We start from the raw sequence: 25,584 nt of genomic DNA on the forward strand, positions 1-25,584 counted from the left end.
TAATCACACACACACACACACACACACACACATATATATATATATATATATATATATATATATATATATATATATATATATATATATAGATCAGTGGGGATTTCTTTAAGACTGCAAGGGAAGCTCAGCTTCCCCTCTAATGTAAAAAAAAAAAAACCCAACGGTCAAATATGTACTATTGTGTATTATGTATTGTGTTAATCAGCTACATGTCGGCTGACTCGATTTTCTTCTCATACATTCCCGTAGCGTCACAGTGCATTTCCCTGTTGAAGCCGAGCGCCCATTGACTTCGATGGGGCTGCTTTGAACAGTTTTTTTCAGTGCTCCGAAGCTAGACGGTCATTGGATAAATGCTACGATTATGTCCCGCCCACGGACGCTCAGCGTCTCTGGAGGTGAATGAAGACTGGGCTTCCGCGTGATGATTGGAGGATCTGTCGATCTCCTTTTGACTGACAGCGGTCTGCACCATAAGAAGTCGGCGAAGCTGTTTCACGCTCAGTCCCATGATCGCGGATTTCTCAAGTGTATTCGAAAGACAAACTGCGGCAATATTTCTTGATATTTGTAAAATGCAGAACCACCACAAAATTAAATTGGTAACTAAGACAGATTGAAAATGTGCGCGCGCGCACACACACACACACACACACTATAGCCATCTAGTGGTTAAAGTGATTTATTAAAATTTTTAAACTGAATTTCCCCAAAAATTGGCAAAAATCTTACATTAAACCTTATAAAATTATCCATGGTATCCCCATGTATGAAAGTTAGAAATCTGGGTCTTTTATGAAGTGAATTTTACCTGAAATGCTTTTTTCTTTTTTTGTAAAAAAAAAAAAGCCTATTTAAATAAATATTTATTTATTTATAGAAATGTAAAAGATTTAAATTCTCCAAAAACTGTACAAAGTTTAGTAAAAACATAAATGAACAGAGTAAAATTATATTTGTAAAAAATTTAAATATTTTACTATTACAAAATAAAATGTTATTGTCTGGGGTCAAAAAGACCCCGAGTGTCATTACAAATGAAGACCATCAGAGGGTTATAATGTAGGCCGAAAATGAGCTTCCCCTCTTTGAAAGACCAGCAGCCGCCACTGATATATATATATATATATATATATATATTTTTTTTACAACAGGACAGTAAACTAAGAGACTTGCGTTTTAGACACCATATTGCCATTGTTTTTGCTCTATTTCTACAACAAAAATTTATTCCAAACACAGCCACCAAAGCAAAATTTTGCATCTCTGAGCAACATGACAGTGTTTCGTTTCTGAATGAATCAACTGTTTAAATGATTTGGTTCAATCGCAATGACTCACTTATTAACAGTGACTTGCTGACACATACTGGCCATTTTAATTTCACATTTAAAGTATCTTTTGATTTTTTTTTTTTTTATAATTAAGTTTTTATAATTTCAAATGAGTATTCAACATTTTATGTCTGGCATATCAAAACATTATTCATGCATTTGTAACTGCAGGTTAAATGCATTCTTGTCCTGCACTAAACAGTGTAATACATCTAAATGCCACGTCCGATGAAGCTTTTGCATTTCCTCTGTATTGAAAAGATGAGTTTGTTGATACTGATTTGCCAGATAACAGCCCAAATGTTTTATTATTCTAAATAACTGATTCCTTTAATTAAAAACAACTAGTTTGAGATTAATAGACCTATCCCAGGGGTCAAACTCAGTTCCTGGAGGGCCGTAGCCCTGCATAGTTTAGTTCTAACCCTGCTCCAGCACACATATCATGTAGTTTTCAAATAAACCTAAATGATTAGATTAGCTGGATCAGGTGTGTTTAATTATGGTTATATCTAAACTGTGCAGGACTGTGGCCCTCCAGGAACTGAGTTTGACACCCTTGGTCTGTCCCATTTTTGACTCCCTCCCACTGGTTAAAATGTAACTAAGTAATTTTTACTCTGAGTAAATTTTAAATGAGCTACTTTTTACTTTTACTTGAGTGGATTTTTTAGACTGGTACTTTTACTTGTACTTAAGTAAAATTTCATTAATGTAATGGTACTTTTACTTGAGTAGAATATTTTTGTACTCTTTCCACCTCTGAATTTGAATAACAGACAACCAGTTGCTTCTGGACTCCAGCTGGCTCCATTTTACCAGACTGACATTAGATAAGAAGGGGGTTCGCTCGGTTTTATTATATAACACTAACTAAACAAGATAGAAAGAAATCAAAGTGGAAATATACATTATGCTTTTGTCTTTGGTAACTGTATTTCTTTGGCTTGGAATGGGACAAGCTCAAAGGACAACTCCTGATTTTATGATGGAATATTATCAGAGACAACTTCAGCAGCTTGAGGTAAGAGAATCTTTTTTTTTTTAAGGTAGCTGATTTTGTGGCCAAATACTTTGTTCTTTTACATGCCTTAACAGAAACCAATGTAATATTTTAAGTAGCTAACTCTAATCTTTAAGATATAACTAATTATAAACTACTCTTTTGGGTAAGTGCAATGTGTTTTTTTTTTAAACAACATAACCCCAATCAAACCATAATATCAGAACAGTGTAACATTTTGATAACACTAATGATCCTCCATGACTAACAATGATGTTGATCTGTGTCCTACTTGGCCAACTTAGGAGGTCAAGGTTTAGCTGGTTAGCAAAAAGCATGTTTCTCTCGTCTTCAAGCAAAATATACATTGCAACATTTAAAATATAGCAGATGTTTTACAAGTGACCTTTCTGTTCATTTTTGTTTTAATGCGTAATCAGTCAAATGGTATTTTTGTGCATTTATCTGAAAAGGGACGACTGATCAAATGTGAGCAAGACTTCCAACACTTCAGTCAAAGGATGTATGACATGTCCAAGGAGATACATGGCGAAACAAGCAAGATGAATGCACTAAAATCAGAGGTCAAATGTCACATTGACACATTTGCTATGCGTTTGGACCGAGTGGAGAGAGATGTGGAATACCTGCATAATAAGATCCCCGACACCGTCCAGGTTGACATTGAGGACGCGCTGATCGAGCACCAGGTGAAAGAAGCCAAACTAAAAAAGACATCTGTAATCCCTAAGGGCAAAGGTAAATAAGATTTTTAGGGATCCATTATTTTGAATTAAGCCCTACAACTCTCATTTTCAGGTCTTTTGTGTGGGTGTGGGTGTGAGCGCTTGGATATGTGCATTACATAAAAGATTTCATTTCCTGAGGAAAACTGTATAAATAATTAGATTGCATTTGAGATGTTTAATTTTTTAAACGTCTACAAGAAAGTATGCAACAATATTTAAATCTTGTACTATTTTGTCTAAATAAATTATTACACTTAAAACCCCAAATTGGATATTTTAAATGCTACAAGTTAAATAAATTTAGACATCACGACATTATAATGCACAGTATGAAAAATGCATTTTCATTCAGAGATTAGCTAAATATTAACATTGTTAAATACTATATTAAATAATAATTAATAATTAAGGTGTATATAAAGTATATTAAAATTATAATAAATTATTATATATTCATAAATTATTATATAATAAATTGTAAATTATGTTTACCATCACAAAAATCTTTGCCATCACAGGAATAAATTAAATTAATTAATTATTAAATTAGTGTTATTGAAAGAAATCACTTTAAATGAGCATTACATGACGGCTTAAGATCATCTAAATGTAAAAACATTGGATGCAAAATTTAAATAATTATTATCAATTCAATACCAACACTGATCAATTCAAATAATCTTTAATATTACCTCATAATTGATATGGTAACAATCTATTGTGAAGTAAGACATAAAGCATGTAATCTACATTATTATTTAATATAATTATTAATAATATAAGTATAGTCATTATAAATAATTATAAGAATTACTATATGTTACAGCTGCATAAATTTGAATATTTTTTTATTATTATTATATATTTTTTTACCTTGATTCTTCCAGACTGCAGTTCAGAAGTTGTGGGTATCAAGTCTCTCAAAATAGTCAAGAAAGCAGGTGACACCAATGGTTCCTGGATGAAGGATCCAACAAAGGGTTCTGCTAAGATTTACTTTTTTAGTGGCACTCGAAACAGTACAGTATTAGCATATACCTCTCTGAAGACCTTCACTGAACCAAACTCCACCAAAAAAACAGAAGTTATCCATCTTCCTTTTCCCTGGCATGGAACCGGCCATGTGGTCTACAACGGCTTTGTGTACTACCACAGCGCAGACACCAACAATGAGATCCTAAAGGTCCACCTCAGCAACCGTACGGTGGCTGATCGGTTGCTGCTGCCTGGAGCCGGTCGGATGCCAGCATATGCCCTCAATCCTCACACTCTGCTGGATCTCGCCGTAGATGAAATGGGGCTCTGGTCGATCCATGCCGACCCAGACTTCGGCGGCAACCTGGTGATCACCAAGCTGGACTACAGTAGTCTGGCAGTGGAGCACACATGGGATACCAACTGCAATAGTCGTGATGCAGAAGCAGCTTTCATAATCTGTGGAATCTTATATGTGGTCTACAACTCCCACTATGGTGGAAGGTCTAGCATCCAATGCTTGTTTGATATCCATGACACCATCTACACTGAGAGCATTTCTGTGCTGTTCTTCCCAAAGCGTTACACTAGCCACTCCGCTTTGCGTTTCCACCCAAAGGATAAGCAACTGTATGCTTGGGATGATGGTTACCAGACCATCTATAAGTTAGAAACCAAGAAGATATAGGGATAGGTCAGTTCTACGTAGTAGTTACAAAGAGGTCCTTTTATCCAATTGTGCTTTATTCTTCTTCCCAATCACTTATAATCTTCTTGTAATTTAATGGAAGGCACTTTGTAGTTGTGCCAGACTGCTATTTCCTGAAAAACAAAGAACTCTTTGACCTCCTCGGTTCAGTCAGAGAACCCCAAGTATAATATCTGCACTCTTTCTATGATTCGAGACAGTGAAAGATGTGTATCCAACAGCAGTATCCTATTCTATAAATAAATAGCATTATATAACAGGAATAATGCATGTCTTTTAAAAGAAAATATCTTTTACAAAACGTGTGACTTTCAAATGTACAGTATTTCTGAGGAGGAGGGGGATTACGGCTTGAAATAAAACTATAATGTGTACCACACAAAACTCAGTTTGTGTAAAAATTATTTTTCTGACATATTTTGTAAATAAATAATCAATGATAATTCACTGTTTTCACGAATCATATACTTCAGTCTCAAATTTTTGTTGTGATCTTCCAAGCGTGTGCATGTCGTTTTGCGCATGCGCACTCGTGCATCCTTTCTGTGTTTGTGTTTGTGAACGGCGTGCACAGAAGATGGCGCTGCTATTCTCAATACAGATTTCCAGCACCACCTGAACATGCGGTCATTAGTTGTAACACGAGCATATTTGGAGACAAATGCGACGCTACAAAACAACACATTTGAAATGTTTACTTTATAAGCGTATTATATAGTTTATCGGTAACACGTGAAACTAAAGAAGAAAGCCTGTTTTACTGCTCATGTGCTTATAGAAATATTACTCCCTCGCTACCTGTTCTAACTTAAAAGAGTTCAACTGTACTTTTTCCGCATTATAATGAGTGTTACTTTAGTTTATTTGCACATAATATGGAAATACTAGTTTCGCGATAAGCCCCGCCTCTTACTGCACGACAGGTGATTGGTCAGAGAAACGTACCTCACATTGCTTTATTATATAGAGCAGCGCAGTTCAATGATAACAGATGAGCGGGACTACAGCTGACAACAGGAGGGTTTCAAATCAGTCGGGATCGGGAATTACTTACATTACAGGTAAGTTAAATTAAAAAAAAAATGACATCCTGTTAGCATTTCTTTCTTGGTGCACAATAACTTTTTCACTATTTTAAGCAGTAGGCTACTAAATAGTGTTTCCCATATGTAGTGCCATACAAAACATCAAGAAAGTTAAGGTGTTGTAACAGTAGTTCCAAGTAAAAGATGTAATTAAAATAAAAGTAATTTACAATTTCAGATATTTATTATTGTTATTTTTATTATTATTAGGCTATCAATGACACGTTTGTATGTTCCTGTGTATTATATAGAATTGTCTTGAGATTTTGCATAATATGCATAACATGGCATGAAATTGCATTATATCTAGTGTATGTGTAAAAGAAGTTAAATGTTAATCTAGCATATATACATCATACATAATGAAAATAATGAATATATATATAAAGAAGTGCTAGATGCAAAAGCCAGATGCACTTAGATACTTTTATACTATATATATATATATATATATATATATATATATATATATATATATATATATATATATTATATTATATATATTAGACCATTATATATTAATAAGCAATAAGCTATATTATGATGACAAGCTGAAATTTAATATCTAATGCAAAAATATATAATATAGTGCATATATATTCATTTCTATTCCAGATTTTCTTGTATTCATTATTTGCATTAATTGTACACCGCTATGCTATAAAATGATGACCAAAGAGCAATAATCACTGACCAGAAACTTAAACTCTGTCAAATCCTGAAGGATCTAGGTACAGTACATAACTGGGTCATACAGTGTAGGATGAACTGTCTCAGATGAGCCATTATCTGACTGCATATACTCAGAGTATTCTGCTATTTGTTTTGTAATGAAGCTTATTACAGTTCTTGTCTCTGCCTGTTACTATTCATTGCCCATGTTTGTTTTACTGCCAGTTTTTATTATAGTGTATAAAGCCTCTTCCTTCAGTCCTGACCCCATAGGCTCAGTGAGCAGCCACACTACTGTATGTGCTGCAATGGAGATTTCACTTGGTAATGACTATGGGGTTCAACAAAGCTGTCTGTGAAGATCATGTGCTTAGAAAAAAGGATAAAGGCTTTTTTATTTGTCCACTTCCCCTGGTTTGTGAAAACAGTAACCAATTGTATTGCTCTTTGATGACACCACCGTAGAATGGTTGCCAAATTAAAGCATTTAGAAATAGGGTTTAATATCCTATTGATGAAGTTTTAGATGCTATCGTGTTTGTTTAAAGGATCATGTTGTAATGTGTAGCTATTTAAGGTTAAATAATGTACAACCCTTTACATTCTTCATGACCTTTGACTTTATTCTCCATCCCTCTGATCTTCACTTTTTTTGTATTCAGAAAGAGGAACAGCAGGGGATATTGCTTACAGATTAACAGTTCTTAACATTTCTTAACATAACAGATCTTAACAGTTGAGTTTTTTCCTGTCAGAGTGAATTAAAAACAAGATGTTAATTTCAGGATGTTTTTTATTATTATTATTATTATTAGTGGTGGCAAGATTGAACATGAGTAGTAGTTTATGAGAACAGATGAAGGAGAGCATGGTTGTTGTGAACACCCTGAGGCTCTTCTACCGTGTGATTACCGTGAACTTATTTCTATAGAGGTGCACATACATGTCCTGACTGACCTGTTTTACCACAGCCGTTTCATTTCTAGAATGACAATTTGAAAATTGTGGCTATTTTCTCACTTAGATCAACAAAGCTAACAGGGAACGTTCTCAGAACTTTGGCTTATGTTCTAGAAAAGTTAAAAACAAACGTTCTTCCAGTAGTGTTAATAGAATGTTTATTCAAATATTATTCAAACAGTAATGTTCTCAAAACACTAAAAAAACGTTCTTAGAATATATTTTTGTTAGCTGTTTTAATATTAAAAGAGATAGTTCACCCAAAAATAAAATCATTGTTTTTTTCCTGTATGACCTTACATCTTTTGCAAAAGAACATATTTTGATGAATATTTTTGTCCATACAATGAAAGTCAATGGGTACCAAAACAAATCTGAACCCCAGTGACCTTCATGGATAAAAATACACTCAGATTATATTTTTGTGTGCGTGTTCTACATAATAAAGAAAGCCATACAGGTTTGGAATGAGATGAGAATGAGTAAATATAGCCCGAGTTTGTATTTCATGATATGCCATTTGATTCTTTGCAATCTTCAGTGTACTTTCTTACAGTTTAATGAGCATCTAAACTTCACTTCAGCTGTCACTCTTTGAGTTATTTACATGCATTCTTTTATCACTTTGATGTGTCCATCTTCTAGGTTTAGGAATTGAGATCCACTTACAATTTACATTTCATACAAAGCTCTGGAACCAAATCCCATTCCATTCTGGTTCTTGAATGCCTGAAGTTGGCATCTGACTTTGTGTGAACCCCATTCTGCAGACTAAGATAGAGAGCAATGGAGATCCCATGCAATATGCATTGGGAGGTATTGATGTCAGGGACCTGTAGGACAGAGCTGTGACGTTTTGCCCCATGAGCAGGGCTTTCCTGTGATGAGCGGTGCGCTGACATTTTCACAGGCCTTGGTACCACAGTCGAATGCACCTGCTCAGGACTGACATTTCTCTTATTACTGCGGAGGAGTGCAGCATTCAAGCCAGCTGCCACAACGCATCCGCTCCGGTGAGTAGAGCTCACGATCGGCCAGGGGTTGAGCCCGAATCGAACTTACATCCGCCTTCACCAAGCCATGACTCATTCTGAGTACAGCGGTCCATGCGTGCAAAATCAGAACTGTTTTGATCTCTCGGACATTCGGATGTTAATATGTGTAGAAGTGTTATGTGGAAACTTCTTTTTTAATGCGACGAAGCTTCCTCTCGGTTTTCTACTTGTTGATCACACTACTCCGTCTGTGCTGTACACTGAAAAAAAATCTTTCTTTAATTAATTATTGCTTACATAATTATTGCAGTACTTTATACAAGAAAATAGTATTTGATTCTTTCTTTACTTAAAACATTTGTGATATATATATATATATATATATATATATATATATATATATATATATATATATATATATATGTGTGTGTGTGTGTGTGTGTGTGTGTGTGTATAGGGCTGCAAAACGATTAGTCACGATTCAATAAAAAAGTTTATGTTTACATACTATAATGTGTGTGTACTGTGTATATTTATAATGTATATATAAATACTATATAAAAGTAATATAAATTATATACAAGTGTTTACATACAATACATACAAATGTTATTTTTAAATATATACATAATAAATATACACTGTATACACACATATAGTATGTAAACATAAATTTTTGTTTTGAATCAATTAATTGCGACTAATCGTTTTGCAGCCCTATATATAAATTAACATTTTAAACACTGTTTGAGCATAAGACACAACATTTATGGGACAGTTTATGTCCGATTTTGTTGCTTAGCTCACACTTCTGTCTGTTAAACCAATGGCAAATAATGACCGACCTACCTATTATCATACAAGAGATGGAAATGTAAGACTAAATACAGTAAATAAATATAAAACTTATCTTTGGAAACATGTCAGAATAAATAAATACAAAAAATAAATTAACACATAAATAAATATAAAATAAATAAAGAAGATAATAAACAATAATAATAATAATAATAAAGATAATAAAAAATACAAAAATGAATTCAGGACTAAACTGAATTAAAAATGAATTGTATTTGTTTTAGCAAGTAAAGTATTCTTGATATTACATATATTTATGTACTCATCATTTTTGCGGGTCTGGTCTTCCATATGTGATTATTTGTAAAATAAAAAAAAAATAAAAAAAATTGTACAATTCATGAGTGAAAATAGTTTCAAGAGAAATCTACACCAATTTTTTTTGTGTAGTCATACGGTGCTGCAACTCTATCTCCTTGTTATTTGAACTGGGTTTGTTGTGGATGACTTAACATGTATGAAAAGTAACCTGTATCGAGAAGGTAGAGCTTGCGCTGGAGCCTAAACCTGCTTGCACCATGGCATAAATAGTTGTCTCAAGATTAAAATAAATGTCTCAAAATAAATAGTTGCATAAATAGTTGTCTCATTGTGCCATCACACAGATCCCACAACAATGAGGCCTTGTGTCAGCTGCTGCATTTGAACTGCGCTACAGGTCACCTTTCTGCCAGTATAGCATGTTTAACTAAGAGATGTGCAGTGCCCACGCGATATGTCAGCACGTTGGGATGGTTTAATGCTGAGTGGGGACGGTTAAGCTGTTTGAGGACTGCTGCCTTTGATGTTCTCATATTAAGCTGTGTTGACGTGCTGGGTTTATTGGTCTGACACCTAATGCTGATGCCACTTCCTCCCACGGCAGTATTTCTGCCCAAGGCCACTTACAGTTGCTTTTGCTTTTACTGTAAATAGTGGGAATTTTTAAACAACATGGATGGGATATACTTCTATGGAATGGCTTCCAGACAAATTTAATAACAATTGAAGCATGTTTTCAGGTTTCAAACAAGACAATAGTCAGCATAGTTGATTTATTAAAATAATATTAAATATACTATTTATTTATATGTTTGTTTGTTTATACACAACTGTTCAAAAGTTTGGGGACTGTAGGACTTTTTAATGTTTTTGAAAGAAGTCTCTTATGCTCAACAACGCTGCATTTATTTGATCAAAAATACAGTAAATTCCTAATTATTATCAGCAGTCATTACTCCAATGTTAAGTATGCTGATTTGATGACATTTCTTATTATTATCAATGTTGAAAACAGTGGTGCCGCTTATTTTTTAATTTTTATTTTTAAATATTTATATAAAATGGTATTTAGAAGCTGCTATGCATAATACAGCAAATGTAGTTAAAGAAGTGATATATGTTTGATGTCTGTTTCACTTGTCAGGTTTACTATTGATTACTCATTTCATTAGTCCTGCCCCAAACATGTTCATGGTCACAATTTTCCCGCATTTTAGTAAGGGATAACCCTGGATGAGCCTGTTTATCATTAACTGCAGTGTCTGCATACAGGGACTTTCCACAGTAGCTTCTGTTTGCTAATCTAAACATCCTGGAGTAAATTTAGTAGAACGGTTATTCTAACACTACAGTTTGCTTTTTGGCACTAAACGCAGGGCTCACAGTCGCTGACAGTTTTTGAATCCCATGATGAATAGCAGTAGCTTGTTAAAACACAATAAGAGAATTAGTTGGCTTGTTTGGTTTCACAATACATCAAAGGATTTTGGATCCAAAAGGCCTATAGATTCTTGAAGGGTCTGCTTGTAAGTGTTATCTAGAGCAAATACTCGAGTATTATCAAAACCTGTCACATGTCAAAGTAAAGCAAACAACACTTGACTGATAAGTCTCACTAGGTGAATCTCTCGAAAACAAATCCAGGTCATATTTTGAAACAAAGATAAGTAAAAATCTATTATATGGGTCATTCTACAGAATTGGTCCAATGTCAGGGTTGGAAATGTTTTGAAAACAATGTGTCTTGTGCAGATAATTTTCATATTGTATTTTCAGAAAGTTTTGGAATATTTGTCCTCTCTAACAATTTGTCTCTACCGAAACACAATAATAATAATAATTTAATTAGGATTATATAGACCTACAACCCGAATTCCGGAAAAGTTGGGACGTTTTTTAAATTTTAATAAAATTCAAACTAAAAGACTTTCAAATCACATGAGCCAATATTTTATTCACAATAGAACATAGATAACATAGCAAATGTTTAAACTGAGAAAGTTTACAATTTTATGCACAAAATGAGCTCATTTCAATTTTGATTTCTGCTACAGGTCTCAAAATAGTTGGGACGGGGCATGTTTACCATGGTGTAGCATCTCCTTTTCTTTTCAAAACAGTTTGAAGACGTCTGGGCATTGAGGCTATGAGTTGCTGGAGTTGTGCTGTTGGAATTTGTTCCCATTCTTGCCTTACATAGATTTCCAGCTGCTGAAGAGTTCGTGGTCGTCTTTGACGTATTTTTCGTTTAATGATGCGCCAAATGTTCTCTATAGGTGAAAGATCTGGACTGCAGGCAGGCCAGGTTAGCACCCGGACTCTTCTACGACGAAGCCATGCTGTTGTTATAGCTGCAGTATGTGGTTTTGCATTGTCCTGCTGAAATAAACAAGGCCTTCCCTGAAATAGACGTTGTTTGGAGGGAAGCATATGTTGCTCTAAAACCTTTATATACCTTTCAGCATTCACAGAGCCTTCCAAAACATGCAAGCTGCCCATACCGTATGCACTTATGCACCCCCATACCATCAGAGATGCTGGCTTTTGAACTGAACGCTGATAACATGCTGGAAGGTCTCCCTCCTCTTTAGCCCTGAGGACACGGCGTCCGTGATTTCCAACAAGAATGTCAAATTTGGACTCGTCTGACCATAAAACACTATTCCACTTTGAAATAGTCCATTTTAAATGAGCCTTGGCCCACAGGACACGACAGCGCTTCTGGACCATGTTCACATATGGCTTCCTTTTTGCATGATAGAGCTTTAGTTGGCATCTGCTGATGGCACGGCGGATTGTGTTTACCGACAGTGGTTTCTGAAAGTATTCCTGGGCCCATTTAGTAATGTCATTCACACAATCATGCCGATGAGTGATGCAGTGTCGTCTGAGAGCCCGAAGACCACGGGCATCCAATAAAGGTCTCCGGCCTTGTCCCTTACACACGAGATTTCTCCAGTTTCTCTGAATCTTTTGATGATGTTATGCAGTGTAGATGATGAGATTTGCAAAGCCTTTGCAATTTGACGTTGAGGAACATTGTTTTTAAAGTTTTCCACAATTTTTTTACGCAGTCTTTCACAGATTGGAGAGTCTCTGCCCATCTTTACTTCTGAGAGACTCTGCTTCTCTAAGACAAAGCTTTTATAGCTAATCATGTTACAGACCTGATATCAATTAACTTAATTAATCACTAGATGTTCTCCCAGCTGAATCTTTTCAAAACTGCTTGCTTTTTTAGCCATTTGTTGCCCCCGTGCCAACTTTTTTGAGACCTGTAGCAGGCATTAAATTTTAAATGAGCTAATTAAGTGAATTAATGTGTAAAATTTCTCAGTTTAAACATTTGCTACGTTATCTATGTTCTATTGTGAATAAAATATTGGCTCATGTGATTTGAAATTCCTTTAGTTTTCATTTTATTAAAATTTAAAAAACGTCCCAACTTTTCCGGAATTCGGGTTGTATTAAGGTTTAGCTTACATCTAGATTGTAACTATATATTTTTGCTCTTTTATTAAAAAAATTTCAGATTCATGTGTTATCATTAACAATTACTTTTTTAACAATATTTCAAGTGTAATTTATGAGATTTGTTGTAATTAGAATTTTGAATTTTTCTTTGTAAAAGGCAAAAAGTTGATGTTAGGGATTGAAAAGTTAGGGATTCAGTTATTTGAATACACATTGAACTAAAAACTATCATAATATCTTAGGTGATAATTCAGTATACATTATTTTTAACAAAACAACCCATGTTTCGGGAGTGACAGCACATTTTTGGTAGTGACAGTAATGCTTTGGTATCAACCACATCACATTGCAGAATTTTAACTTGAATACTAAAAGACTACTAAAACACTCTAAAAAAAAAAAAATAGCATAGCCATACTAAAAAAAATGTATTTCTTCCAAATATGAGAATTACGTGTTCCTTTTTGTCACTATGATGACAGGTTTCGGTCATGACTGTTTTGGTTGTGACAATTCTATGGGATAATACCAAAAAACATGTCACTACCGAAACTCCACCGAGTGTTTTGGTAGTGACTGTTTCGGTAGTGACAGTTCTGATCAGTGATATACATATAAAAACTAAATGTTATGGAATAACAGCAGGAAAAAGGTATTTGGTAGTGATGTTCCTTAAATTTACACAGAGTTTTCAGACTTTTAAACACATTTACCTCAAAATGATGCAACCTATATACTCTATATACTATAACCTTGTAGCTATGAGAGAAGGGGACAGGAATATTTTTTGATCATAGATGTATGGGTTTAGTTCAAATTAGTCTCTATTGGACATTAGACAAAAACATACACTGTTTTGGTAGTGACATGAAAAATGCAGACACATTTTTGACAAAGTTTTATAATTTACTTAATTTTTTAAAAAGGGTTTCAATAGACAACCCTCTACTTTGCGAGTAAATCACTCGGATATGCGACTAAATCTTCACGCTGGCGACTAAATTATGTCTAATATTAGCCAATGGTGAGTTGAAGGCTTAGTATAAGTTTAGCGTACATATATTTTCACTCGGCGAACACCCTGACTGAGCGCTTCAGAGTTCTTTCTCATCAAATGATTTATGATATTTCTCAGTTCATCTCAATAGACGCGCAGTGCACCTGTGTTTGACGCACCTGTGTTTCTGGTGTGAAGGCACATGACTCACTGTCGCTTTCTCTCACATGCGCAAAGTGAGAGAGAGAGTGTGACCAAGCAAGTCTTACATACATGCAGAATCGATGCGCTACATGTATGCGCTAAACAAAATTCTTTGTTGTATTTTCCTGTAAAAATAAGTGATGGCCGATTCGTGAACGAATCGTTCAATTTAACCGGCTCTTCTTAGTGAACCGGTTGAACCAGTTCACCAAATCGAACTGAATCGTTTGAAACGGTTCACGTCTCCAATAAGCATTAATCCACAAATTACTTAAGATGTTAACTTTTTTAACGTGACTGACACTCCCTCTGAGTCAGAATAAACCAATATCCCGGAGTAATTAATTTACTCAAACAGTACACTGACTGAACTGCTGTGTAGACCGAACTGAGGATGAACACCGAGCCGAGCCAGATAACGAACGAACCCGCCCACTGCTGGAGCAGTTCTCGTTCTCGAGTCAAGAGCCGGTTGCATCGGTTTTCGGATCACCAGTACACTGAACTGAGAATCGTTTCTGTCGGACGCGTCCGATTTGAGAACCGATGAGCTGATTCTGGTTCTCGAGTCAAGAACCGGTTGCATCGGTTTTCGGATCACCAGTACACTGAACGAAAACCGTTTCTTTCGGACGCGTCCGATTTGAGAACCGATGAACTGATGCTACTGCGCATGCGTGTAAAGTATTTCGGAAAGTGTGATAAAAGATCTATATACATTTTTATTATTATTATTATTTTTTTTTTTTTAAGATGAATGTTTCTAATCTGTATATTGTAGATTATGAATAGGCCAGAGGGGGTTTCAGGGAAGTTGGACAATAATTAAGAACTCTAAAGAGTCTATGTTTAATAGGAATAAGGGATGATTTATGAAATATGTGTACTGTATTTATAGTTAATGATGACACATTCACAAATTGAGTTTGTAGTAAACAGAACACGAACACGAGTAGAGCCGCTGATTATACTGAACTGCAGCACGTGCTGGTTAGAGTGATTCTCGTTCTCGAGTCAAGAACCGGTTGCATCGGTTTTCGGATCATCAGTACACTGAACCAAAACATTTTCTTTCGGACGTTTCCGTTTTGAGAATAGAGGAGCTGGTGATACTGCGCATGTGTGATTCAGAGTAAACCGAGGGCTTGAATGAAGGGGCAATCTGGCGAAACGTAAGTTCATTTAATAACAAATACATCGCAATGGTTTATGTATAGTGGTTTCTGTGCTGATGACACCTAATTTATTTACTTTATATCTTCAAGACTTAAATCCTCATATGCACATTATTGCTGTTACTGTATTTGGGTGCGTTGTTGCAAAACTTAATTGTAAACTTTTCATGATTATGAGGTTTTTAACTGACTAAAGTTATGATTACTGACTTTATATATTTGAATGTTTGATAGACGTGACGCCATTACGTCATCGCCGATGACGTCATTACATCGAGCGTAAAAGAACCGGTTTATTGAATCGAACCGTCCGAAAGAACCGGTTCGCGGAAAATAATCGAACTTCCCATCACTAGTAAAAATAACGGAGTTCCTTAGTGGTGGGTGGAACTAATGCGCAAACGGCATCTCATTGGCTGGTGCTCACCTACTGAGCAAATCAGTTTGACCGAACGCAGACAACCTGATTAATATTCATGAATCCATTACTGTTCTTATTAGTAGAATTCATAGTATTATTATTATTGTTATCATCTTATCAGTATTATTGTTACTTTTTTCCCCTTTTTTTACAGAAACACTGAATGATCAACAAAGAACCGCCAACAGTCCTAAATTCAGTTAAAATGTCTATGCATTCATACATGGTTACCAAGTTTGAATTATAATTACTAAAGGTCTGTCATTAAATAATACTTGATTATCCAGATAACATATTATAATGCTTGACTGACAGTTAAGAGTGTACTTTCAGGTATTTTAAAAAAACGGGGCCATTTTAAAAACATATACAGTATATATATATATATATATATATATATATATATATATATATATATATATATATATATTCAGTACAGACCAAAAGTTTGGACACATCTCCTCATTCAAAGAGTTTTCTTTATTTTCATGACTATGAAAATTGTAGAGTCACACTGAAGGCATCAAAACTATGAATTAACACATGTGGAATTATATATGGAATTATATACATAACAAAAAAGTGTGAAACAACTGAAAATATGTCATATTCTAGGTTCTTCAAAGTAGCCACCTTTTGCTTTGATTCACTGCTTTGCACACTCTTGGAATTCTCTTGATGAGCTTCAAGAGGTAGTCACCTGAAATGGTCTTCCAACAGTCTTGAAGGAGTTCCCCGAGAGATGCTTAGCACTTGTTGGCCCTTTTGCCTTCTGTCTGCGGTCCAGCTCACCCCTAAACCATCTCGATTGGGTTCAGGTCCGGTGACTGTGGAGGCCAGGTCATCTGGCGCAGCACCCCATCACTCTCCTTCTTGGTCAAATAGCCCTTGATACCTTCAGTGTGACTCTACAATTTTCATAGTCATGAAAATAAAGAAAACTCTTTGAATGAGAAGGTGTGTCCAAACTTTTGGTCTGTACTGTATATATTATCAGTCTGGCGAGTAAACTAAAAAATGTACTAGCCAATGGCGATTCAATTGCCAAGGTGTCTGTAGAGGGTTGATAGACAATAGAAGAATCTTAATAAACATCTCAGATTTAATTACTTGTGGTTGTGGGACAGCAGTTTTCACCTATTCTGTAGAATGGCCCATAATAAGGCAGAGTATTCTGGATGGTTGTTTACTTATTGAAATCAAAATAAGCCAACAACAATCCTGTATGATATTCTGGTCTCTAGACACGACTCTTGTCTCTTCTTCAATGTATTCAATATATTAGTAGAGTGAGGGATGCTGCAGTTGAATGGGAACAGACCCAAACATTTCATTAAAAAATCAGTTTTTCCCCTATCAAAGCCTCCTCACGAAAATAGCCTGTGGTTTGGATGGCCTTGCAATCTCTATGAGAAACAGTGTGAACGGAAATATTCAGACTGCAGTTGTTGGGTTTGGGCGGAAAGAGCCATTTTGTGTAACTTAAGGTCCCGTCGTTTTCAAGTTTCTCTGTTTGTGTTGGCTTATCAAGGTTTTGTAAATACAGAGGATGTTAGCAGCAGGGACTTGAAGGGTATCCGACATGTGATGTGTGTGATGTCACCAATCATTATTGAGATAGCATCGGAGTTCAGTCACCCGCTAACTCTTGACTCTGGGTGGCGTATCAGGAACACTGAGGGGAGGGACTTGTGTTGGAATGTGTCAACACTGATAGAAGAAACACAGACCTTACTGTTGAGGAACATTTCAGAACTTGCATTACTTTTCAGTTTATCAAACATTTGGAAGCTCAGTATGTTAACTAGATCCATTAGCTTTTCATAAGATATTTCTGTAAAAAGTCACTTCTTGGATGGGCAGAAATTCCAATTACAGACTCTACACACATTTTCTTGTTGCGTTGTGTTAATAAATAAGTTATTAATTAAGAAATAGTGTTTTAATAATAATAATATTTAATAATTTAATATATTAAAATCTAAGAATATTGTTTTTAATAGAATTATATATACAGATGCATCTCAGAAAAATATTTTTGTAACATTTCAAAAAGTGAAACTTTCAAATATTCATTACATGTAAAGTAAAACATTTTAAAAGTTTTTTTATTTTTTTTTATTTTTTTTGATGAATAGAGTTTACCGCTCATGAAAAGCAATAATCCAGTATCCAGTAAGTTACAAAAAAAAAAAGTTTTCACTATATTCTATTTTTTTAGATATACCTGTGTGTGTGTGTGTGTGTGTGTGTGTGTGTGTGTGTATAAACATTTATATATATTAGTTAATATTGTTAACATTTAATATAATATAAAAAATATATGATTTATTAATAATTATATATGTATATTGTATGTATATATTGTATGTATATAAAATGTATATTGTATTGTATGTATATTGTATACACATACACCTACAAAATACATATATGTGTGTGTGTGTGTGTGTGTGTGTGTGTGTGTGTGTGTGTGTGTTTCACGTATTAATTAAGTTAATTGTTAATAATTGTATTATGTCAAATGTCTGGCTCTGAATGAGAAAAAAAAAACTAAATATTACTGATTGATTTAAGTGCCAAAAGAATTTTTATGAGTTTAAACATCTTCAATGTATTTCGTTTTATATGGTCTTAAGGATTTTTGTATAATGAGGTCTTGGAATTAAATCTGTTATTTTCTTCACATACTGTTCCTATATATGTGTGCTTTAACTGTAGCTGACTGGCGTTGAGCCCAGGTGAAACACACCATGGAGAAAAACATTCACAGGTGGAGCATTTGAATAGAAAGCGTCCATAGTGGAGCAATAAATAGCCAAACCACAGAACAAATTCTTGAAGTGATTTATCAGGTTGAAACCGATGAAACAGGAGAAATGCTTTGTTTAACATTATCTTTGTCAGGCTGATTTAATGGCCTATACACTGAAATTGCTGATTTTGTGGGTCAGATAAGAGTGCCTGATCTTCTGTAGTGGGTCAGGCATCTAAAAATGGTTGTGATTTCTCATTAATCTCAGGACATTGAGGGGTTGTGTATTTATTAGCATAGAAATGAACAAACTTGCAGATTATTGGACTTGAGGGGAGAATGCAAAGCTTGTTTCATGAGACTTATTCGATAAACAATAGAAGTATATTTCTGTGCCCTATAAACTGCACCACCTTATAATCAGTAAAGAGGGATGAAAAAGCCTCATCAGCATGATCAAATAAGACGTGACTCCTTTTTTGGGGCAGATAACACATGACAGAAAGCCTACACACCCTTATCTGCTTGAATAACTAGGTTGTGTGTGCAATGCTTGAGGTTGTACTGGATTTTCCATTTTTGGCTGGTATTAAAATGCATGCTATCTATTAATGAACAGCACCAGGCTGCGCTCGTCTCTTCTTGTCATTTAACTGAAGGCTTATGTTCACATCCTTATCAGGGCTGTGATTACAGCACTGTTGTATGATTGCGTTGTTTCAGCAGTGAAAGATCCCAATGCCCCGAATACAGTCAACACTCTCTTGTTGTGTGAGTCTAAATTAAGCTACATAATGAACGGCATTGTGGGATGTGCCCCCTTTAGCCCTCGACAGTTGACTTTTGTGACCCTCCACCCAAGTGGCATGTGTCCGTGCCGCCCAATTACAAGAGTGCAAGTAGGTAAAATGTTCCATTCATGATGTGGCCTGACATTTATGAAATGTAATATCTTTGTGTGGAATCCAGTGTAATTCATTCTTGAACTCCTATAAGAATGAATATGTTAATAAACTAGATGTTTGTGTTATTAGAGGAAGCACCCATAAAACTCACCACTACTGTTATGAAACTTAACTTTTTATTTTTTTTTACCAAATTCTGTTTTCCATTAGTTTTAATGGATTCATTAAATATTACTAATCAAAAGCATCTCTATTTAATTGATTTTATTGAAATAATAATTTTTCCCCCAATGTATTCAAATGTTTCTAAACAAAAATGCTAAATTGTCCTGGTAAATATTTTGTCTGGTAAGTATTCCTTTAAAAAAATGTTTTTAAATAATAGTATTAGTAGTAGTACTATTATTACTTTAAGTAATATTTCTGTCACAGTTTCTTCAAGTTAAAACACACTTTTATTTTGACGGGTTGCTGTGAAGACCTTTAGAATTCTGTTTGTATTTGATATGAAGATAGATTTACTCTAAAGTAATGGTAAAATGCTCATGAAGTGACCCTCAGAGCAGTTCTTGAGGTTATGTTCATGTGTTTATATACTCGTATAATGAGGCGGCAAAGGCTGAGAACATTGCGCACTTAACAGGCTTCCATAATTTAGAGCCATCTTTTTGTGTTTGCGTTTGCTCATGTTTGCCTAAATATATGATGTATGAATGTGCCTGTTACACATGCCACAAGGCATGACAATAGGGTGAAACTTGACCCTGACAGGCTTAATTATTCTCAAATTTCCCTCCATCACTGAGGTTCCACAGGGAGAAAGTCAAGCTGCCTCGGGATACATCAAAGGGGAAAATACTAGCTCTTAATATGGAGAACATTTTATCCTGTAGCTTCAGAGAGCTTAATCAAACCCATACAAAATTTTCTAATGGCATTTTTTAAATACAGCCTTGTCATAGTGGACAGTATGATTTAGATGTTGTTGTAAAGCACATTCGCTCTAGGGAATGTATGTAATGTCAAGTTACATTACAGTACACAGGAAGGCAGCAGTCTTAAACACACCAAGCTGCTACTTGCCGTCAGTTGAGATTCATAGTATTGGTTCACACACAAGGTTAATTTTTTTACTCCACCCTCAATTTCGAAATGCACTTTCCCAGCAACTGTAATTGTGACTTTTATTCATTATGTTGCATAATTACATGACACATTTTTGCAGGTCACTGAGAAACAAACCAGCAGATGCAGTAGACGTCTGGCGCCATGGCCTCAGATGCAAGTCACATGTTAGCAGCAGCCTTGGAACAAATGGATGATATTATTGCTGGTAAGACTTTCATTTAGCTTCAAGCCAATTTGAAATCCTCCTGATGAGCTTGTGCATGGATAATATTCTTCCAAATGACAATGGACTGGTCCACAATTATGTCCATTGCTTCTTTGCTAACCAATTTTATTTTTTTTAGTAAAATAGGTCGGAAAAAAGGTAAATCTGGCAGTCTGTTTCTGGTTGGCCTCTTTTCAGGAAGGGATCAGATAAGGCTCTGCTCCTATACAATGTTTTTTCAACGTATCTCTTGATCTGTGCAAATTAATTGGATTCCCTCAGCGCTGCATGTGTAAAGCTTTTTCAAAAAAAGGATTACATGGTGTTGAATATTTTGAAAGAGAAGCTCTTGGCAAACAAAGGTAAAGCTGAATAAAAAGCTTTGCGTAGTTTGAATGAGTATATATATATATATATATATATATATATTTAATAATTATAATAATTGCTAAATAAAAAATATTAATAATTAAATCAAATGTATTATACAGTAATAACTTAATAATGCATGTAATATTTTTAATAATAAGATTTACAGAATGAGCCATAGGGTGAGCAATACTGTTTCAGCACAACGTTTTATAACAGAGCAGTCAGTTTTGGAGGGGTTTTTAACAGGGCTAGGTTTGGAGAGGATGTGGGGGCTGTGTAGCCCCTTAAGCAAGCTCAACGATGCCAAGATGATTTAACTAATAGAGGATAAATGTTTAATGTGGCCAGTCAACAAATGAAGGCAGGGGGATGGAGCGGAGCATGTGGTTTGCTGTCTGAGCGAGACAGTGAGAGGTACAGTGGACTCAGCTTGTCCGGAGGGAGACATTCACTGTGACAAAATCTGTGATAAACACTATCTATTCCAGTTACATAACCTACGGTCACACTACTATTAACTTTGGGGTAAAACAGTGTTGGCTTACTTACTTTTAATGTGGGGTAAAAAGAGCAGCATAAAAAGTGATCTAAAGACCTAGAGCTCATATTACTAATTTAGGCTTTAGTAAGATTTTATTTTAATTTAATTTAATTTAAAAAATAATTATGATAAAAATGTTAATAAAAAATAATTTTATTAAAAAAAGAATTTAATTTAATAAGAGACTACGTTCAAAAATGTTTTTTAAAAATTCTAAAATGTAAAAAATTTGTGGAAAGACCCAAAATAAAAGTATATACATACGGAATATTAGAAAACATGTTTATTTTGTAAAATAATCTCTTTTTAATTACACTAAACTATTTTTATTTATTATTTTCTGTATCCTCCATGTTGGATGTATTTTTTTCACTGAGCTGGTACTTGATAAGGAAATATTACATGTTTATTTAATATATAAATATAATTGCATTATTTACAGTTAAAACGTAATGAGATATGTTAACATAATGTGAACTTATTTGTACCATGTTATAACATTTTGAATGCATACTGTTAGCTGAGTCCTGCAAGTCATGAGTTATAATTGTCCTGAATGAAGGCTGCATGTGCTAAATATTACACATTCAGGACTTCGAATATAGCACTGACTAATAAATGAAATACTTATAAATTAACCATTAATGTTTAGTAATCAGATGTCATGCCATGCGGCTAATCCTGGATCTAGACTCTAAATGAGTGTCTGTCTGTCTGTGTGTCTTAAGAATAGGAGGGTCTGATGAGAGTTGACCACAGGCATGTTGTGTCTCTTTGGTTCTGCTGTGTGAACTGACTCATGACAAGAAGTGCTGTTATAAAAGTTGCTCAAGGTTCTTGAACTGCCTCCATCTGCTGGTGACAGTTGGAATATCTCAAATACCATAAAGATGATCCAACAACTAGCATTCTAGCCTTATATATGATTATTTGACTTATTTCCAGTAGTTATTGTTTTGTTATTTTTAGTGATTTTTGATGATAAAGAGATATTGAATAGCTTGAGCAAGAATAAATATTCCACTCTGTCTATTGATTTTATTTCATAATTTTGGATAGCTTTATTTAATTTTATTTTATTTTATTAAAACCTACTGAATATTTGTGATAAGTAGCAGAGCAAGAGTAAATATTCTACGGTTGTTGTTTTTTTTTAAGATAATTTCCAATAGTATTTATTTTATTTTATAATTTTAATTTGGATTAACAAAACCTAATGGATATTTTTGATAAGTAGAAGAGCAAGAGTAAATATTCCATTATGTAAGTTTTTTTTTACCACTGACATTAGGGTATGCTTTCCGTGTACAGCTTCAGTAACTGGCACAACACCCCCACCCCTTCATTAAAGCAACCAATGAGGTCATTTCATGCCTTCAGTCAAGCAAAGCACTTGCGCCTGAATGCACAAATTATGCATCTGTATAAACAGTTATGTACATTAGTGGCACATTCTTTGTCTGCATACAAGAAGCATTTCTTTGCATTGTTCTCATTACTCTTAACACCACTTATCTTCTTGGAAATGACATACTGTATGGAAAGAGTACAAATCTTACATTAACAAGACACGTAAACTAATGGGAAAAATGTGTAATCTTCTTACAATTGCATAAGATAAAAACTGAAACCAAGGCCCTAACCTAAGTCTCTTTGTTCTGATCTTGATCCTGGCATTTAAAATGGAACAATATCATCATCCACTTTTAAAGTGTTATAGAATCCTGATCGGTTCCAGATGTTTGGATTCCTTAGCATCCAGATGGGGATTGTTGGAACTGTTGTTCTAGATGATGCAGGCGACACGTGGCTGCAGGGGTGTGGGTGCTGATGGTTAATATGATGTGATGATGTATGACATGGCGTCATGGTGCATCTCCCCTGCTCTCTTTCTATTTGTTTTTCCTCTCAAGTCACTTTTAGCTCTAGCTGTTCCATAGATTGCATCGTTTTTCATCCTTTTTGCTACTGTGATACAATAAAAACATGACCCCCAAAAAAAAGGAATTAATTTTTTTTAAATATGCCAGATTCGAACCTGTGTCACCCATATGAAAGCATGACCACTTCTGTATTTTATTTTGACCATTTCATATTTCTGTCCACAGGTTCCAAGGCTGCGGTGGAGTTCAGTAACGGGCTGTATGATCTGCGTTCTCCTGTGAGCGCCGGGCAGCTTCCGGTTCTCCAGCTGGCTGAGGAGCTGAGACTGGCACTGGAGCTGCAGGCCAGGGACGAGGACCGCAACTCACTGCGCTCCCAGCTGCCCTGCACCACCGCACAGACTCTCATGGAGTGGCTGGAGAAAGGATCGGTAAGGCACTTGAAAGGGAAAGCCTATAAAACCATTGTGAATTTTATAATAGAATAGTTTCAGAGTTATTCAGTTATTATTATACAGGCTTATAATTCACTTAACATGCATTCTCACGTCAGCTCACTTACGCTTAACTAACTCGTGAGCGATCATTATATTTGGAGGGTTGATGTTTAATGTTTCTTGAGCTTCTCTGTTTAGCCTGGTGCTATCTTTAAGCTTTCACTCAGCATTTGGATAGTGTTGTATCCCTTATATAAATATTTACACACCATGCAGTGATAAAGATGTTTACATGTTTCTCCGATGATAAATGAACATTTTTCATATTGTGTTTGTCATGTTTTGGAAACAAAACCTTTTTAATGTAAATGTGGTGACATGATTATAAGCAGCAAAAAGACCTTGCAAGTGTTAGGTTGTTCAATAGGCAGCTGTACTGAGTCTTAAAGGGACAGTTCATTCATCAGTGAAAATTCCTGCATTGTTTTCTCACCCTCCTTTTTGTTACAACCTGTATGACTTTATTTCTTCAGTGGAACACAACATTTATATACTATTATAGTATTCATTCATATTTTGAATGAACTTTTATTTGTATATTTTCCATTTTCACTCTAATTTTAGTTTAAGTTTAAGTAATTTATGGAGGCGGGGTGTGGATTAATGTAAACATGACTCGTGATGCTCGTGCTTATCCCCTAAATACAACAATGATGACATGAAGAAATGTAGGCAATCTAGGTGTGAGACGGGCACCAATGGTCAGAATATCATAGACAAAAGAATAATGATCAGAATCAGCATTTCAGAGTCCAGTATCATGTTTGCAATACAAAAGAACCATAATCAGTCCTTTATGGGAAGTGTGAATGTCTCATAGTCTTAAAAATTTAGCATGATCTGGAAATGATTGGAGTCAGTTTGTTACTTTATTTTATTAGTGTTCGTTTGTTTTATTAAACTGGATAAATTGTTACACCTTTTTATATTTTATGTGGTGCCATGATTTACTTTTGATAAAAACAAATGTTTATTATTGTAAATTTATCTGGCATTTCATTCACTGTATAGACTACCCTTTAAATTTGCTCATTGAAGGAACAAAAGCAGCAGCAGTATGGTGTAACATTTATTTGAAACTTGCTACCTTATCTTTACGCTTTCCTTTCATTCATTTCATGGCTTTGGAAAACTTGACTCGGATGGTTCTCTGCGTTGCTTTTGCATAACTTCAGGTCAACGACACCAAGCTTCATTGCAATTGCTTTCTAGGAATGAAATGGTTTCTCTGAATCTTTAAAGTCTCCGCGCGTTTCAGAACACACCCACCGATTGCATAACCGCCATGGACCAATGGAAGCTCGAAGGTGTTTAGGAGACAAAACGAACTCCCCCAGAAAGCTTTGAACTGCCGAAACAAACACACAACGAAACTTCGTTACAGTCTGATTTTGTTCAAAATGACGTCAAATCAGTTTGTTCTTTT

The 25,584-nt window shown here is 34.9% G+C and overlaps 2 protein-coding genes across 11 annotated transcripts in view; both read left to right on the plus strand.

Moving 5' to 3' along the window:
* The first annotated feature begins 2,104 nt into the window (after positions 1 to 2,104).
* On the plus strand, positions 2,105 to 5,154 carry olfml1 (olfactomedin-like 1). Its single transcript, XM_059535990.1, has 3 exons — positions 2,105 to 2,358; positions 2,811 to 3,096; positions 3,974 to 5,154. The coding sequence occupies exons 1-3, from the start codon at positions 2,248 to 2,250 to the stop codon at positions 4,747 to 4,749; spliced, it is 1,173 nt and encodes a 390-aa protein (XP_059391973.1). The 5' UTR covers positions 2,105 to 2,247; the 3' UTR covers positions 4,750 to 5,154.
* A 524-nt stretch (positions 5,155 to 5,678) lies between these two features.
* The window catches only part of ppfibp2b (PPFIA binding protein 2b), a 62,798-nt gene continuing 42,892 nt past the window's right edge, over positions 5,679 to 25,584 (plus strand). For all 10 annotated transcript variants that reach the window (XM_059536647.1, XM_059536648.1, XM_059536651.1 and 7 more), the window contains exons 1-3: positions 5,679 to 5,831; positions 20,758 to 20,865; positions 23,887 to 24,092. In XM_059536647.1, coding sequence (XP_059392630.1) covers positions 20,802 to 20,865; positions 23,887 to 24,092 — 270 coding nt within the window. In that variant the 5' untranslated portion in view covers positions 5,679 to 5,831; positions 20,758 to 20,801. The remainder of the gene's footprint in view (positions 5,832 to 20,757; positions 20,866 to 23,886; positions 24,093 to 25,584) is intronic.

The sequence above is a fragment of the Carassius carassius genome, chromosome 43 (assembly GCF_963082965.1).
Source record: "Carassius carassius chromosome 43, fCarCar2.1, whole genome shotgun sequence".
NCBI lineage: Eukaryota > Metazoa > Chordata > Actinopteri > Cypriniformes > Cyprinidae > Carassius > Carassius carassius.